At 42.4% G+C, this 18,596-nt stretch overlaps 1 protein-coding gene across 1 annotated transcript in view; it reads left to right on the top strand.

Annotated features, from left to right (window-relative positions):
* Positions 1–18,388, top strand: part of LOC308280136 (voltage-gated inwardly rectifying potassium channel KCNH7-like) — a gene marked incomplete at both ends in the record, with an annotated part of 206,348 nt that extends 187,960 nt beyond the window's left edge. The window contains 4 exons of the mRNA XM_080720398.1: positions 2,357–2,668; positions 9,753–9,912; positions 15,175–15,370; positions 18,185–18,388. Coding sequence (XP_080576524.1) covers positions 2,357–2,668; positions 9,753–9,912; positions 15,175–15,370; positions 18,185–18,388 — 872 coding nt within the window. The remainder of the gene's footprint in view (positions 1–2,356; positions 2,669–9,752; positions 9,913–15,174; positions 15,371–18,184) is intronic.
* Between the last annotated feature and the right edge of the window lie 208 nt (positions 18,389–18,596).

Raw genomic sequence — 18,596 nt, 5'->3', positions numbered from 1 at the left:
TTCATGTGGTAACAAATGTTACTTTGAATAAAGCATTTTGTAAGGACGTCCTTGGTTAACAAAATCATAATGCTTTTACAGAGGGGATCCTTTGTATTTCACAGATGCTGAATAATGAGCAAGTCTAGTTAAAAGATGAACGTACGGCATGTCTCCGTGTTGAGGTGATCACCCATAAAGAAAACTCCCAGTTATGAGACATCTCAGGATTCTCACACATTTAGCCCTCATTAGCCGATACAAAACCCAAAACATGTCTATAAGAAAGTCTTTCATTTTGCCACAAAGTACTTTTGCTTTGGATTCAAACTAGAAATGTGTGCTGTGTCTCAAACTCTAATGTCTCAATGAAGAGTACTAATTATGCATTCTAACAAGTGCTGCTAGCTGAGAGAGCTTCACAGAACATGTCATTTGGGACAGTTTACAAAGATATTGCAAGAAAAGAAAACCAGCAGAAAAGAGAACGTCAACACTTTATGCTATCTGGCAATCTGACAACCTCCCTGGCAGGTTCTACTTTCTACATCATTGATGCCTAACGCTAAAATGGAACAGCTACAGTTTGTTTAATTAACCCCATGAACCCTAGCATGTCCCTATTCTTGGCATCTCATAGTAGGCGGACATTCACAGAAAATAAGCAGATCTACAAGTTCACAACATGTCACATCTGTAATTGACGTGTTCTATGCTGGCAGCTGGACCACTTTCCATAGCGAACAGGATAAGGAAAGCAACAGCAAAACAGAGCTTGTGGATTTGCTATTTTAAAATCTAGCTCTGGGCCTGGGAGACCTTGGTCAACTAAGTATACAGTATACAGTAAGTGGTTAAAGTGGTTAATTAAATAATCATTTGATTTTATAAACCAACTCACTGCACACAGCCATGTCTAAACGTATGTAGTAGGCACACATTGCATTATGGGAATCCCTAGGCCACAGAGACACAGTATTAATAATTAATAAAATAAATAACTATCAAGAAGTCTTGTTGGAACGGATTTTGTGCATTCTAGCATTTGGCCATTTGGGAAAATTCTTTAAACGGCCGACATTCAAAAAAGAACACTATTCTAGCCTTTGGGATGCAGCCATTTTTGGACTTGATCACGAATGTCCGATTGTGTCCCCAAACGTTCAATAATTCAGGACACAATGCCACGGTTCAATGCTACAGTGGTGTCATGGGTCACAGGTCAAACGAATGCGTGATGATTTTGAATCCTTTACACTTACAGAGAAGCCTAGCAGCCTCTTTGCCACCCGTCCGACCGTGAGGCAGCTTTACAAATGACAGAGTCACTTTGAGCAATAGCTTCAGCGCACCGTGGGAACAGTTGTAATTTCAGTTCCAACAGCTCAGAGTTCTGGGACTTGGAGACAGAGCCTCAGCACAGCAGCAAACTTGGCCACTTTGGCATCGACTCAGGCAAATCTAAATGGTCACCATGGTTACAGACCATCCAAATACAGCATCACCATTTCCCCAGTATTAACGGCAGTGAAGACAGTCAGTCCTTGCTTAACAATCCTTTTCACAGTACAGTGGCTATTTCCAGACTGTTACCACAACCCGTCAGGTTCTGCATGTGTCTGCTTCCAATCAATGATGCAAGGCTTCCAGGGAGCCGAGTGCACGGCATATTGACGTAGTCTTGATTCAATCAGATGTGTACACACAGGTGGACATCGATTACCAGCTGTATGAGAAGACAAATTTCAAATTTTAATAGCAGGCCAGACCGTTGTTTAGTTTAACATCTAACCCCAATTAAAACTGATTTCCCTGACACTGCTCAACCTTGCAGGCTTCACTCCTAACCCAAGGGAATTATCCCCCCCCCCCCCCCCCCCACCACCACCACCACCACACACACACACTCTGATCCAGTTTGTTTCCCCTCCACAGGTGGGCAGGTGTGTCGCAGCCAAATTGCCGGGCTGCAAGCTTGTAGATCTGCTATTTTTGAAAAAAACTTGAAAATGTGTGAAAGTCTTTGAATATTTCAAATTCTTCCAAGGTTTTTCCATGTCAGTGGTGCTCAAACCGTTTCATGTGAAGGACCTCCAAAATGATAGGTATTTGGCTACAGACCCCCATCTCAAAATATTTAGTTCCAGGGACCCCGCAGAAGCAAAATTTGAGTTACAAATGTTCGCTTAAAAAATTCATATATTCAACGATTTGCACACATTTTCACAACTTTTCAAAATTAGCAGATCTCGCTGTGAGCTTATAGATCTGCTATTTTTTCAATAGCTAAAGTATAAAATAGTTAAGGCCCCCCCCCAACTTGGGCCCTAGTAACTCAGTGCCACTCCCCCCACCCCCCTTTGTGACGCCCCTGCAGGTGGGCACAGCAAGGAAACACCGTCGACGTACTGCAACGCCAGGCGGGAGCGCCAGCGCTACGCCAGCGGCTCCCAGACGGCCTCCGCCGCGTCCAAGGCCCGGAGGGAACGAGTCTCGCCGGAGGACGGCGGGGAGGAGGGAGACGAGGAGGAGGAGGAGGAGGAGGAGGAGGATGAAGGGAGGGTAGAGGAGGAGGAGCAGCGGCCGCTGTGTTCAGGCGTGCTGGGCTACCCGGCGGTGAAGGACCACGCCACGGGCCTCGGGCTGAGCGGCGCCCAGGACACTCAGGGTGGAGACAGAGCGCCGAGAGGTGAGACGAGATGGGAGGGTCCGGCGCTCACGCGTTCCGTGTTCCCGATCCCCTGTGTCAGGGACGTGCTGGTCATTGGGAAAAGCGGGACAACTCCCGAATGGCCGGTTCATTCCCGGCCGACTATTAGGAAAAAAATAAAGATAAAATGTCGTCCTTCGTTCCATTTTGGGGGCTGGGCGGCCAACAAAGTAAATCGTCACTGTCGGGCAGAAACCTTGTGTCTCCAAGTTTCAAATTTGTAATTTGCTTCATCATACAAGGCCGTCGCACAAAAGTAGTGAAAACAGCAGATCTACAAGCACACAACGCCTCGGTGCGAGGCGTTGTGTGCTTGTAGATCGTCTGTTTTCACTAGTTTAAATCATTTTTAAAATGATGAATACAAAACAAACGGTTTTGGACAAGGTTTCCACCCGACAACGACGAAATATAACTCATGTAATTGGCCCACTGGCTTGTCACTTGTCATGATCTGAAATGGCAAATCTTTGAGTAGCAGCAGCGCTATAGAGAGAGAGAGATCTCTCTCTATAGCGCACAATGAGGGCCTCTCCAACTCTTTTTCCCGGGCTGAATCAGGGGCCCAGCATGTCCCTGCCCTGTGTCTTTGATTCATGTATTTAGCTGTGGTGTAAAGTAACTAAGTACATTTACTTAACCTGCTTGGTGCCAAGCATTAAAATCTTCAATGTCTTAAATTGCCAGAATTGCCAGAATTCTTACCTTTTAATGTGCACGATGTGCACGGGTCATGCATGGATAATGCACGGACAATGCACGCCATTCACAGCTTTCAAACAAAAAAATCTGCTTGGAAATCCGTTCAGGCATTCAAAAGATAGAGGCTATAGTGTTTTCTTCAAATGTAAAAATAAATGGCTGCCATGGGAGCTGCCATGGGCTGTTCTGGGAGTCAAACATGCATTTCGCGATCGCGATTATGCCGAAACCGGAAGTTGGAAGTAAGGAGAGTAGGGAGAGCAAAAAACGGACAACTCGGGAATCTCGGGCTTGGCACAGCTATATACAAACTCAGGAAAATCGGGGGTTGGCACCAAAAGTGTTAAGTACTGTACGTAACTCATTTACTACCGGAATTATTTAACCAATCTACTGCCCAAATACCAGCTATTTCACCTTTTAAAAGTAGTCATGGAATATCATGCACATGTAGATCGTGCGTGTAGATGACACACGCTGACGTGACGTGCACAAAGCGCACCCAAAATGTTGCATGTTCCCCCCCACCCCCAACCCTTTCCCCCTTTCCTTTGGATATGGGTCTTTTTACGTTTAACAATTTAGGCATTTAGCAGACGCTCTTAATCCAGAGCGATTTACAACAAGCAAGGTAATACATCAATACATCAACATCAATACATCGAATGCATATAAATAGTAAGCTAAATAGTAAGTAAAAAGCGTAGGTAGACCAAGCATCTATTCAGTAAAAAGAAAAGAAAAGATAAATCAATCTGTCATATATCGTCATTGGTAGTGAGTTGTACAATTTTGGTGTATTTGTACTTTATTCGACTATTTCCACAGAGTGTAACAGAGTATTTCGGCATTGCAGTACTGATACTTTTACTTAAAGACCCAGTGAAATTGCTATTTTGGGTAAGTTATTTAATGTTTTGTTTGTAGCCCTCAGTAGCAAGGCAAAGAGACACGACCAGGCTGCCTCTTGTACAGAATATTTGTTACCAAGTTGCTTATTATTCTAACCTACAGTATAATGTTTACAGATACATATTTTATTGTGCTCATTAATTTTACAATGAGTAATACATTGTTTGGAGGTCATCTTGAATGAGATTCAAAACGGAGTAGCTCTATAATTAAAAACAGCTGTGTTTGGAGGAATGCCAGCAATGGGAAACAAACAGGTGAATGTAATCAAAGGTTCATTTATATGCAAGCGGACCTGTCATCATAGTCTCGCGTAGCCAGACAACTATTCCACAATCTCCGAATACTATATAGAGTCTGGAACGGCAGCTCCCGAACGGCGAGTATCGGAAGTAGCCACTGCTGCAAGGAAGTAGGTGGAACTGTAGTCCCACTGGAAACATAACAGAAGCACACTCGCACAGACAGAGTCATTTGAGCAGCATATTCTTGTTATGCGTGTATAGTTTAAGAAAACAATTGAAAACATCATGGAAGTAACACCAACAACACCAGAGAAAGACAAAATAACGCCCCGAAAAATATTGAAAGGAGACGTAACACTTCCAGTAGGACTTGTTATTGCTACTGCACCAAGGGAGCGGTTGCGTCACATCCTCTTTATCTCGCACTCATCGTTTCTTTTTCCGTGCCCCAGACTGTATGCCGGGAGCATTCGCGGAGGCAACAGTCTGGCCACGCGAGACTAATGTCATCACGCAGCACGTTTCTGTTCACAGGAAATAATTAAGAATGGCCTATTTAGGGACCTTTGATATAAAAATACAAAAAAGGTGTTTATTTTCTATTTTTTGGCATCTAGTCGCCCATATGATTACCACGGATAAGCTCTAAAAGTGTGAAAAACATATTTTTCATTTCACTGGGTCTTTAAGTAACAAATATAAGCACTTTTTCCACCACTTGTATTTAGTTATAAAAGGAGAGTTATCTTTGACTCAGATAACAGACAGGCGACATCTCTCTCCGAAGGCAATTTTATCTTTTAACATTGTTTTTGTTTTGTTAATCCTTCCGAGACACGCTACACCGAATCTATTTTTAGACCCCAACACATCAAAACATGCGTCGCTGGCTGCTGAACACATGCAGCCAACCAGTCAGAACAAATCAAAGTTTGAGATTTCAAACAAATCTTCACCCATACAGCTGGTAAGATCCCTGTAAACTCACACCTATACAAATGCTAAGATTCCTGTAAACCAGTGGTTCTCAACCTTTTTCAGGCCGCGACCCCCAAAATAATCATATTTTAACTGGGGTGCCCCCCCACACCACCACCCTGACGAGCACTAAGAGTTTAGGCATTACATTTTGTATAATGCGTTGCGAGGCGTTGTGAGCATGTAGATCTGCTATTTTCACAATTTCTGCCGCTAATATTTGACAATTTGGCCAATGTTTAATTTTAGAGGTATTAAATTGTCGCTTTAGATATGTGCAGATAGCCTCTATACACTTAAACTGTATGTTGGTTTGTTTACTATTGAGTGAGAAAACATGTTGCACATTAAGTTAATCATCTGGGGACCCCCCAAATTAATTTGGCGAATCTATACATCAACCATTTTTCCCATCTTTTATTAAAAAGTTCTTCTTTTATCTTCAGTTTGAATGTTAACTGCTCCATGTCCTGTATATTGTCCATAATTGTCCTCCACTGTTTATAGTCCGGAGTGATGTCCTTGAGCCAGTTCTTAGTAATTGCTTTTTTAGCAGCGATCAATAAAATCTTAATTAGATATTTTGTCCCCTGCTTGTACAGACTCCTCTAAGAGACCCATGTATAATACTAGGCACGAATTAGGAATTTCATATCCCAATACCTCACAAATAACCGAGTGTATGACATCCCAGAAAGGCCGGACCTTCTTACAGTCCCAGAATATGTGCGTATGATTGGGTTCGTAATGGCCACATTTTCTCCAGCACATTTGTTGTGTTTTAGTTTGTTTACTTTTAATTTGGGGTGTGATATGACAATCATGGGATTTGGCTCATTTCGTTCTCCTGCTGTGCCACAAAAATGTGGAACGCCCTACCAGCTTTCTTAAAGCAGTGCAAAACCCTACTCTCCTTCAAAACCGCTCTAAAAGAGCACTTACAAGTGGCTGTAATTCAAAACGAGCCCCAGTAAAAAGTAAAAGTCCCCCCCCCCCCAACTCTTTACTATACATATTCTTTAGCTATTTATGATGATTAAGTTTCACATAACATACAAACAATAAAATAGACAAGGGATCCCTGGCTGATACGACAAATATGCCTTAATACATTATAATTGTCCTCTATATCTACAATGTAAAATTAAAAACACCTTAAATATTTATTTCTTCTAGAAATAGCTAATCTTTCACTCAATAGGGGAAATGCCTGTCGCAAGTTGATAATGTCATAAATGTCATGTGTGAGCTATCCCTATGGAATTTATGGCATGCATGTGCAAATAAAACAAAACGTAATACTTCCTATGGTTAATATGAGCATCACATCAATATTTCAGATGTATTTCTAGAAGAAATAAAATAATTGAGGTGTTTTTAATTTTACATTGTAGTTATAGAAGACAATTATTATGTATTAAGGCACATTTGTCGTATTAGCCAGGAATCCTTTTAAAATTCTGATCTCATGTGGTACTCGACTCAGGCTCTCCCGTTGTTTCACGTGTCTTTCCCAACCCCACTGCCTCTGTTAGAGTCCTAATGTGTTGTCCATTTAACCCATTTATCCTCAAATTGTTCCTCCTGTGTAAACTCAATAACAAATATTTCCTCCACCAACTCCACCCATTGATCCCGTGTAGGAGGCTGTAATTGCTTTTTTCCCCGCTGCCAATAATATTTTCACCAAATACCCATCATTTTCATGTACCTTCCATTCTGCCAAATTACCCAAGTATAGAACTTTACAATCCATTGGTGGTACCATCGGTGCCGCGCTTTGAGTTTGTATATCTGCTATTTTTCAATAGTTAAAGCACAAAATAACGCAGTGAATCCTTGCACCCAATTTGGTGAAACACCCCTGCCTCCCCACACTCTCTCCAACACCCCATCTGTTTGCTGATTTGTTTGCTCTTAATTTATGTCATTAAATAATCAATGAATTGAGTACAAAGGACCCCAATGGAAACATTTGTGTGGTCTAAATCCTCTTAGCAGACCTTGTATTAAACTGTACTTTTCCTGTGCCTTTTTCTTTGCACACTATAAAGTATTCACTCAACCAATCAAACAGATTACAGACTCACTCGCAAACGGACAGACAGACAGACAGACAGACAGACAGACAGACAGACAGACAGACAGACAGACAGACAGACAGACAGCGGATATTTAACTTGCCCAAATTTGGAGTCATATGTCATAGATAAATCATAAATTACTGCCGTCATATTGGCCACATTAAATCTAACCTCGCCTACCAGGGGTGTTCGTTCACAACAGGCCGTTTGGTTTCCGCCTAAAGCGCGGAAACCACTAGAAGAAGCGGCGTCGCTTAGATTTGGTTCCCTCCGTTTTTTTCCCCAATCCCTATTAAAATGCTCGAGTAGCCTAGTGTGGTCTTGCCAGTCGCTAACAGTTGGACTAAAAGATGCATATACCAAAATAATTTTTCAAAAGCAAAACTAGTCCGCATCAAGGAGTTTATTAGGTAGGCCCTAAAAGTATGTCCTTCCGGCAAATTGTAGTCCTTTGAGTACTACAACATGACGTGTTGTGGTTTCCGCTCCAGACCGGTTACAACCCCGAAAAGTGAAGTTATCCCAGACTAATTAAATCCCAGATCCACATTGGAGACAAGTCATTCCCATATGGATCCTGAGATCCACATGATTATTTTTTTTTGTTTTGTTTTTTCTCCTCACATTAATTCAGGAAAATCCAAAGCCCCGGCAGTGGAACGTCACACTTACAGTATTAACAAAAATTCAAACAAGGATTATGTGTCATTATAGTGAAACCTAGAACCTGCCGGCTAATCAAACTTAAGAGGATTAGATTCAGCAACCAGGGGTCACCCCTTGTGATCACCAGCCATGACCAAATAACAGGAAAAAAAATTCGGGGGAGGAACACTTTGTCTACCGTGCGTTAGGGCATTCACCAAATATTTGAATATTCGAATATCAAAGTCACTATTCGGCGTTGTTCACCGAAGTCGAATATTCGCTTATTTTTATTTCTTTAAAAAATATATAGTTTATAATGCTTGGCTAGATAGGAAGTCATAAGAATGAGTTGTCAATGCCCTTGGTGGATGAATTTGTTAATGCTCTATACCAGGGGTTCTCAAACCTGTGTGTGTGTGTGTGTGTGTGTGTGTGTGTGTGTGTGTGTGTGTGTGTGTGTGTGTGTGTGTGTGTGTGTGTGTGTGTGTGTGTGTGTGCGTGTGTGCGTGCGTGCGTTAGATGGGTGGGCAGCAACACAAAAGCAACAGAAAAAGTTTAAATAGTTAATCAATCCTCAGATTGAAATGTACTGTCACCTCATGCCAATGAGGTGACAGTACACTGTACTCCTCAGCACATAATGGACTGTATAATCCTGAGAGGAGAAGTGTTTTTTTTTTGGTGGCAATATCCTCTAATTAAGCTCTGGCTACAGTAATTGGATTTCTGTCAGAGTGCAGCACCGAATGGTATTGATTCCTATAATCAGCGTGGCAGGACAACCAACGCTTTGGAAATGTCACCTCCACGGAAGCCAAGAAATAAACAATTGATTGACATGGGAAAAAATGTTGGATGAATGCTTCCGATTCTAAATCACAATTAGGATTGTTGCGTTGTGATTCAGAAGGAAGTATACCTCTCCAGTGGCCTCATTAAAGTATTAAAGGAGATTCTCTTTCTTTTACGGCATGGCTCTGCAAAAGGCTAAACATCTTTGAGAGGGTCGCACGCGTGCGTGCGTAGCTTATCTCTCTAACAGCTGGACTGATCAGCGCCAAACTTTGAATGCCAGTAGACTGCAGAAGTACCTCTAGTAATAAAACAACAAAATACTTATATTTATACTTTTTAAAATACTTCAGGTGAAAAGAAGCAACAAGGACTACATTTTGATTAGGTATGCGGTAATGCTCGTTTGAAGCACGGTGTGCGGTCATGCTCTTTATTCGCACGGGTAGGTGGCTATTTCAGCCAATCAGATTGCTTCGTCGGAACGCCTCTTGTATAATGTTAAATACACTGGTGTGTAATAATAGCGCTGGAGTATGACATTGTGAACTCTTCTGAATTGTGCAACTGTAATGGCACATTACATAATGTATAATACGTGTGTGTGTGTGTGTGTGTGTGTGTGTGTGTGTGTGTGTGTGTGTGTGCGTGTGCGCGTGTGCGTGTGCGTGTGTGTGTGTGTGCGCGCGCGCGCTCGCGCAGACCTCCATGCTAAGGAGTGGCCGTGTGAGAGACCAAAGGAGACTGCGGAGGGCACGGCCCGGTGTCCGGAGGCCGCGGCTGGGGAGGACGACAGTGACACTGACGTCACCTACGGAGAGGTGGAGCAGCGGTTAGACCTGTTACAAGAGCACCTCAACAGGTCAGCGTGGTGGTGCACCCACCCACCCACATGGGCAACATGTAGTAACAACGATTAACCACATGAACCCCTACAGGCCAGGGGTCTTCGACGTTTTCAGGCCAAGGACCCCTTGGTTGAGAAAGAGATGAAGCAGGGACCCCCACAACTTTTTCATAGATTCCATACTGTAGTTTCATTGTTTGACAGCACAATCATCATTGTATTTTGGATTCATGTTTTCAGATATGTATCTAACCATTTGAAACACCAATACTTAACTAACTTGACATTTCACTCTGTACTTAGTCTGCTCTTATTCCCCTCTACGCCAAACGTCTTTGCTTAAAGTAGCCAATCTACAAGCTCACAACGCCTCGCGCAGCGCGAGGCGTTGTGAGCTTGTAGATCTGCTATTTTTGGCTAAAGTTCTCAGGATATGGATGCTATAGGATTCAAGTGGTTAATATAAAAAGGAGAAAGGATTTGCAGGACCCCTTGTAGTAACTCTGAGGACCCCCTAGGGGTCCCGGACGCCCTGTTGAAGACCCTTGGCTATTATTATTATGCACACAGCAGCCATTTTGGATAGGAGAGAAGTTGGGTCTCTTCTCGCTTCCTTCACAGGTGTTACCAATTACGTAACCCTGACCGAGTGCGAGCATTCCGTGGCTCAGAAGGGAGGGGATACACTAGCTGGTAGGGGTGTAACGATATAGTAACTAAATCGAAAAATCGATTTTACCCATTTAGAACGGGTACACATTATTGTGCATCATTATTTTATGCTTTAACTATTGAAAATTAGCAGATATACAAGCTCACAACGCGGCACCGAGTGCCGCGCTGCTTGTAGATCTGCTATTTTTGAAAAATCGTGAAAATTAGAATTTTGACCCGATTCTATAAGTGTCTTTTGAATCCTTCTAAGATTTTTTGAAAAACCCTATGTTTCTATGTCAGCAATCTGGCCAGCCATCGTCAAAGAAAAGGTCCTTTTCACTTAACCGGAGCTCAGCTAGTCTGTTCAGCTAGTCTATTCAAAGATTTGCACACATTTTCATGACTTTTTCAAAAATAGTAGATCTACAAGCTCGCAGCGCAGCACTGTGAGCTTGTATATCTGCTATTTTTCACTGGTTAAAGCATTCAATAATTCTAGGCCTAAATGGTTTAACCCCTTTAGGCCTGTGGCCCATTCTATTTAATCTCTTCTAAATCCATACAGTTTTCTTAAAAACTTGGGTCAGTGGTGCTCAAACTTTTTCACTTAGTGTAAAAAAATCTGTTATTATGGAAGTAAACGCTGTGATTATCTAGCAAATACATGGACATTATATTTCAACACGTATGGACAAACCCACCTTGACATGAACATAGAAATTACACAAATGTATCGATAGACCAAGAGTAGCTATATGGAATGGAAAGGTAATTACTAGACCCCTCTTTTTTCATTTTCCCCCTTAGAATCGCTAAATACAAGGCACAAGTTTCTTTACAATCAATTATTTGCAAAACGATTCGATACCGATTACCGCACTTTATAACGATACGATACAAAGCCAAAACGGTACGATATTTTGCTTTTGCAAACGATATAGTAGATCATTGCAAATTAAAAGTTGCGTGGTAAACCTTCAGGTTTTTTCGCGAGGCAGGCACAGAGCAGGAGGGGAGCGGCTGTGACTCTGGCAGGGACGTGCTGGCCATTGGGAAAAGCGGGACAACTCCCAAACGGCCGGTTCATTCCCGGCCAATCCAGGCCGGCCATTAGGAAAAAAATAAAAATAAAATGTCTGCCTTCGTTCCATTTTGAGGGCTGGGTGGCCATCAAAGTAAATGGTCTCCAAGTTTCAAATTTGTAGATTTTTTCGCAAAGCAAAGCCCTGCTTCATCCGTCGCACAAAAGTAGTGAAAACAGCAGATCTACAAGCACACAACGCCTCGCGGTGCGAGGCGTTGTGTGCTTGTAGATCAGCTGTTTTCACTAGTTTAAATCATTTTTAAAATGATAAATATAAAACAAACAGTTTTGGACATACAAGGTTTCCACCCGACAACGATGAAATATAACTCATGTAATTGGCCCACTGGCTTGTCACTTGTCATGATCTGAAATGGCAAATCTTTGAGTAGCAGCCGTGCTATAGAGAGAGATCTCTCTCTATAGCGCACAATGAGGGCCTCTCCAACTCTTTTTCCCAGGCTGGATCAGGGGCCCAGCATGTCCCTGGACTCTGGTGCAGATGCGGAGGCGACAGACAGACAGAAGGACAGACAGACAGACAGACAGACAGACAGACAGACAGACAAGGCAGGCATTGGCTATAAATAGCATGTGCCCACGAGACGCACTCTCTCACACACATCCCAGAGGCTCCTGACGTCACACGGCCCCAGTGCTGGGATAGCGGTGGGATCCGAGAGAGAGAGAGAGAGAGAGCCAACAGAGAAATGTCACGCGCGGATGGCGAGTTTTGGGGTGCTATACTTCGTTAAAATGCACCAAACGGCACTTTACTTCTGGATGTCTTTATCGACCGCCGTATGCCCTCTCCCGCCCGCTTCATTCTGTCTCTTCAATTTACCGACTTTACGTTTTGTTTTTTCTCCCCCCTTTCCCGCCTCCCAGCCCTCCCTCTCCATTATTCAGGCAAATTGGCTGCATTGATTTGAGAGACAGAAACAGGTGCACCCAAAGAATATATATAAAACAGCTGTTATGTGCTTTTACACCGGTAGTAAGAAAAATAATATAGTCTAAGTCTAATTCAAATTTTATCGTCTAATCAGGCTTTTATGAACACCCTGAACAGTTTTCAATTTGCTTGATTAAATATTAGATATTTGATGTCCCTGGCTGGAAATGACAGTGGAGGAGGAGAGAGAAACGCAGGCGTTATACCGTTCTGTTTTCTTTGGCGTTACACGAGCTGCTGACATGGCAAGGTTCGTCGGCTGCCAGGGATTTTCGACACCTGCCGTAGATGCTTGCGATTGCACAGCGCACGCTTTGATGTGAGTCAGCCAGCGTGCGCACTGCACAGTGAGCAGAATAAACATTCTTTAAAGATTACCCTTTTCATCCTGTTTGAAGGATCCCGTTCAACCAAAACATTGGTTTATAAAGTAGAGAAGTGTGTGGAAAGCAGTTTCTTTTCCCTCTCTCTCTTAGTCAGGGGATATCTTCAGAAATAGTGTCAAATCCTGGAATAAATTCCTTACCACAAGATGTCTTCACCAATGTGTTTGTAAAGGTGTCTAGTAACACATCTCACAAAGACTGACATTCAGTTTCCCTAGGAGAATCCTTGATAGCTGATGAAAGTTGGGGTCCCATTAAATTAACTATACGGGATAAAACACCAAAATAAATATGTTTTAAGTAGCATAAGTGGGGCCAAACTAGAGGTTTTTCATGATTCTGAATCCATTGCAAGCATTTGTTTTCCACAAAAAACATTCCTTGGGCTAAAAACGGACCCACAAAAATATGGTTTAGTGATGGGTCATCACTTTTCACAGTTTTGTGGGAGCCGCCTTTACCCCAAGGAATGTTTTTCATGGAAAACAAATGCTTGCAATGGATTCAGAATCATGAGAAACCCCTAGTTTGACCCCTCACATGCTACTTACAGCATATTTATATTGGTGTGTTTTATCCTGTATAGTTAATTTAATGGGACTGCAACTTTCATCAGCTGTAAAGGATTCTCCAAGGGAAACTGAATTTCAGTCTTTGTGAGATGTCTTACTAGACGCCTTTACAAACCCATTGGTGAAGACATTTTTTGGTAAGGAATTTATTCCAGGATTTGACACTATTTCTGAAGATATTCCCTGACTATCTCTCCCTCTCTCTGATGAGATTAACTCACACTGCAAACATTGAGAGTGTGCATGTTGATCTCTCCCTGCAAGATTAACCTACTCTTTAAGCCATTACATTGGACAGGGCTATAGAATTACTATTATAATTCACTGTAAATGTCACCTCTAATAAATTACATTTGCGTTAAGGGACAAAATTGCTTATTTCCCTTGGGCAGCTTATAACACCCACTGGTCAACCTGCAGCAATTCTGAGGTTCTATGGTTTGATACGCCCTCTAGTGTTTGAAATGAGCATCAACACCGCTTTTAAGTTAGGAGTAAATTGGAGCTGCATATCGTCGTTGTCGGGTGGAAACCTCGTATCTCCAAGTTTCAAATTTGTATGTTCTTTCGCAAAGTAAAGCCCTGCTTCATCATACAAGGCTGTCGCACAAAAGTAGTGAAAACAGCTGATCTACAAGCACAGTGTGCTTATAGATCGGCTGTTTTCACTAGTTTGAATCATTTTTAAAATTAAAAAATGCAAAACAAACGGTTTTGGACATACACGTTTTCCACCCGACAACGACGACATTATTGTTGCATTCAGCCAGCAGCAAAATAAGGATGCAATCAGATATATGGACCAACGACAAGTAATGGTATTTCAGTGTTGTGTTCTTTGCCGCTTGATTGTAATTTTGTTTGTCAGGTGTCTTACTAGTACTAAACATTGAGTACTTTTTCCACCCCTGAAATTTGGTTATGTGATCATACACACACAGGTGTGGAAGAATAAGGTCAGCCTGCATAGAGAATGCTAATGGCACGGCAGGGTACAGTTTCCCCGGATGACTTCTTTTTTACAACGGGATTATCGTTGATAACATTTGTGCCACATTTTGAATACTTTGGAAAGTTGCAAACACAACTCTTTCTTATGGGGCGACCCTGGCACAAACTCTTTTCAGATGGGGGTCAGTGTTTTTTTTTTGACAGCACATTTTTTTCATCTAGTTTTAGTCATAGTCTTTGAAATGTTTTAATTTTGGTAGTTTTAGTTGACCCAAATATCATAAGATTTACATATGATTTACCAAATCCTATATTTAGTCGACTAAAATGTATGTTGGCAGGCCTTGATGGGATTTGCGGAACATTGAGTTTGTAGATCAGCTATTCTTGCTATTTACATGACCTTCTCTGACTTTGATGTTTAAATTTACCTATGAAGGAAGGTGGATATGCTTTTCAATGGGAATAGAGTGGTCCCTTGCCATTTGAGTTTCAGAAAAAATACGCTCCATTCTCCATAAAAATGTGAAATGCAAAACAGGGAAAGAAACCTGTGGAAAGAATGTATTTGCAGGACATTTTCAGGAAAAGAACAGTAAACACCAAAGAGTTGAAACGGCACACCTGTACGTATGGCTACTGTCATTTAAAAAAACAAATGTCCTTTCCTAGACTGGAGTCTCAGATGACCTCAGACATCCAAGCGATCCTCCATCTGCTCCAGAGACAGAGTGTGTCGGGACCTCCAGCCTACAGCACCGTCACCTCCACCCCGGAGTACCACAGGTCGGCCGCTATGGCCCCGCCCATGTCCGTCGTCCAATCAGAGCTGATTCTCAGCCCTGCACCGCCCCCACCCCAGCCCCAGGTACAACGATAGCTCCGGACACCAATCCGTACACGTCTTATTCTGAGTTCTTTTTTTCTTGTTTTTTTTTCTTTTTTTTAGTTTAAGCTCTGTTTTTTGATAGTAAGTAAGGGATATCATCGAGTGATAGGAGCCCGCAGGTTTATACGCCACGGACGCGGAGCGGAGGTGGCATATCAACCTGAAGGGCTCCTGTCATCACTTGATAATCACCGCTGAGAAAGATGTTATCCCGCTTATTGCATGGTTATTTACTAAATAAATTAATCCATTTACCCAAGTAAAAAAAAAACGAAACTTTCCTTGCTTACAGTAGTGACAGTGTTGCACTGGCCGTCCGCAAGAGCGCAACGTCGCCTCGACGCAAACAAGGAAGTGTTAATCAAATAGAATCCATATTTGGTTACTGCGTTGTCTATTTCTCGCTTCAAATGTTCTTAACTCATATGCTGCCATTTAACAATACCTTCGTACTCTTTAACTGCCATTCGTCTCCATAGACTTCCATGTAATTCATAGTGCACGGATCATGCACACCCATGCCTAGATAATGCACCACGTGTGTCCACATTGCTCACAGCTTTCAAACAAAAAAATCCGAATGGAAATCCGTTCAGGCATTCATGAGATAGCAGCCATTATGTTTTACACTGTTGTGAGCTTGGAGGTCTGCTACCTGAGTTGTATGGGGGTTGTATGGGGGTTAAACAAGCAATTTCGCGATCGCTATCATGCCTACTAACGTTTTTGGGGTCCAAAAAAAAAAATTTGAAAAAAAAAAAAGATTTTTTTTTTTTTTTTTTTTTTTTTTTTTACGGAATTCACGGGCGTGGCAGGGTGGTACAACGGGATTTTTAAGGGATTCACGTTTTTGGCAGTTAATGAGTTAAAAACATTCTTGAGAGCCAACGTTTAGTTGTAAATGACGCTGTGTGTTTGTCTACATGGCTGACATGTTGGATACAGCATGTTGGATGAATTCACGCAGCGCAGCCTGAATGCAGCAGGTGTTCTGAGCCTTTGATTAGGCAGTTGTGCATTATAGGGCGGAGCGGTCATTATTCACCTATAATTCACCGCTGATTTCAGCAGGGAAACTTTATTTATTATTATACTCTGTTTCTAGAGTAACCAAAAGTTTGTCCGCCTACTCCTCCCACAGTTTTCGCGCCACACACTCGCGCCATATGTCAAATCGACCGGCTTCATCGGGAATCGTGCACATACATTTTGCTAAGAGAAAAGTTGTATAATTTAATTGATATTAATTTATTAGTGAAATAATTTCCCCACTGACTTTAATTAAAAATTCAACTTTTTCCCAAATATAGAGATATTTATAAAGGATAAAATACATAAAATCTCCATATACAGTATGGGCATTCCCAGATGATGCCCTGTTAGGGTACCCCCATATGCCCATATATGGAGATCCCCAGGCATCAAAACCAGGCCCTGACTTGCCAAGGCCCTGCTTGGCTTTACTAATTAACATACGTTTGTCCACTTACTGGTAAACAAACATAGCCCTCAAAATAATGGAAATTCACTTCCCAAAACTCAAATATGATTTGAACCACAGGGCAACCACACTCGGAATTTCACAAATTGCAAATTTTCTAGTTATCCCAGGGCCTGACATCCCTGTCACACATTACTGTGACAGGGCTGTGACATCAGTCAGTATCATGGTCAGTATCATGTCAGTATCATGATGTCAGTATCATGGTCAGTATCATGTCAGTTTCATGTCAATGTCATGTCAGTAGCATGGTCAGTAGCATGGTCAGTATCTGGTCAGTATCATGTCAGTATCATGTCAGTATCATGGTAGTATCATGTCAGTATCATGTCAGTATCATGGTAGTATCATGTCAGTATCATGGTAGTATCATGTCAGTATCATGTCAGTATCATGGTAGTATCATGTCAGTATCATGGTAGTATCATGTCAGTATCATGTCAGTATCATGGTAGTATCATGTCAGTATCATGGTAGTATCATGTCAGTATCATGGTAGTATCATGTCAGTATCATGGTAGTATCATGTCAGTATCATGTCAGTATCATGGTAGTATCATGTCAGTATCATGGTAGTATCATGTCAGTATCATGTCAGTATCATGGTAGTATCATGTCAGTATCATGTCAGTATCATGGTAGTATCATGTCAGTATCATGTCAGTATCATGTCAGTATCATGGTAGTATCATGTCAGTATCATGGTAGTATCATGTCAGTATCATGTCAGTATCATGGTAGTATCATGTCAGTATCATGTCAGTATCATGTCAGTATCATGTCAGTATCATGGTAGTATCATGTCAGTATCATGGTAGTATCATGTCAGTATCAGGTTCAGTATCATGGTAGTATCATATTAGTATCATGGTTAGGGTAACAATTCAGTGTCAGGGTCAGTATCATGTTAATATCATGTCAGCATCAGTATGTAAGCGCTAACTATATGTTGTTTTAAAAATCTCAAGTGTGTGTGTGTGTGTGTGTGTGTGTGTGTGTGTGTGTGTGTGTGTGTGTGTGTGTGTGTGTGTGTGTGTGTGTGTGTGTGTGTGTGTGTGTGTGTGTGTTTGTCAGTATCATGGTCAATATCGTGTGAGTATAACGGTCAGTATCACACAGTGAACCTGTGTTCTGTTTGACACGTATGTCCTCTGCTTCTCCGACATGCTCTGCATGGCTGCTCACCGGTCGTGCCCGGGGAAAAAAAGACACAGAACCAACCCAAAGAACCGTGCCCAGTCCTCCTCCACACTGACACTTTTCCGGACGCGACCTTTGTTGAACTGCTGGAGGGGGACGCGGTCTCGGAGCACAGACACGAGCCAAGCAACCACGTGGACTCGAGAGCTCCCTTCCCGTCCGTGCGGCAAGCCTCGCTCCCCGACGTCACGCCTCCTTCACCAACGCCGCCGGCGCCACCGCCACCCAGCGGCGGCTCAGGAACGACGGGACTCCACTCCAGGCCCCTTTCTGATCCCGGGCTTCCAGGGAAGTAGTCCACGCTGCCCTCTGGACTTGGAGGTCTGCTCACGTTTGACTCAGGGTTCAAAGAAAGAGACACAATATGCAAAGGATATTTAAAAAAATAGAGGAAAAAACTGAAACTCTAGACTTTCTTCCATTCCTTGTCAGAATAAAACCCCTCCCTCTCCCCCTTTACCCCCAGTACCTTACAATTCTCTGATTTAGATGTATAAAGTCCAT

This window comes from Nannobrachium achirus (genome assembly GCF_963921795.1).
Source record: "Nannobrachium achirus genome assembly, chromosome: 24".
NCBI lineage: Eukaryota > Metazoa > Chordata > Actinopteri > Myctophiformes > Myctophidae > Nannobrachium > Nannobrachium achirus.
This window is presented reverse-complemented; position numbering and strand designations above follow the sequence as displayed.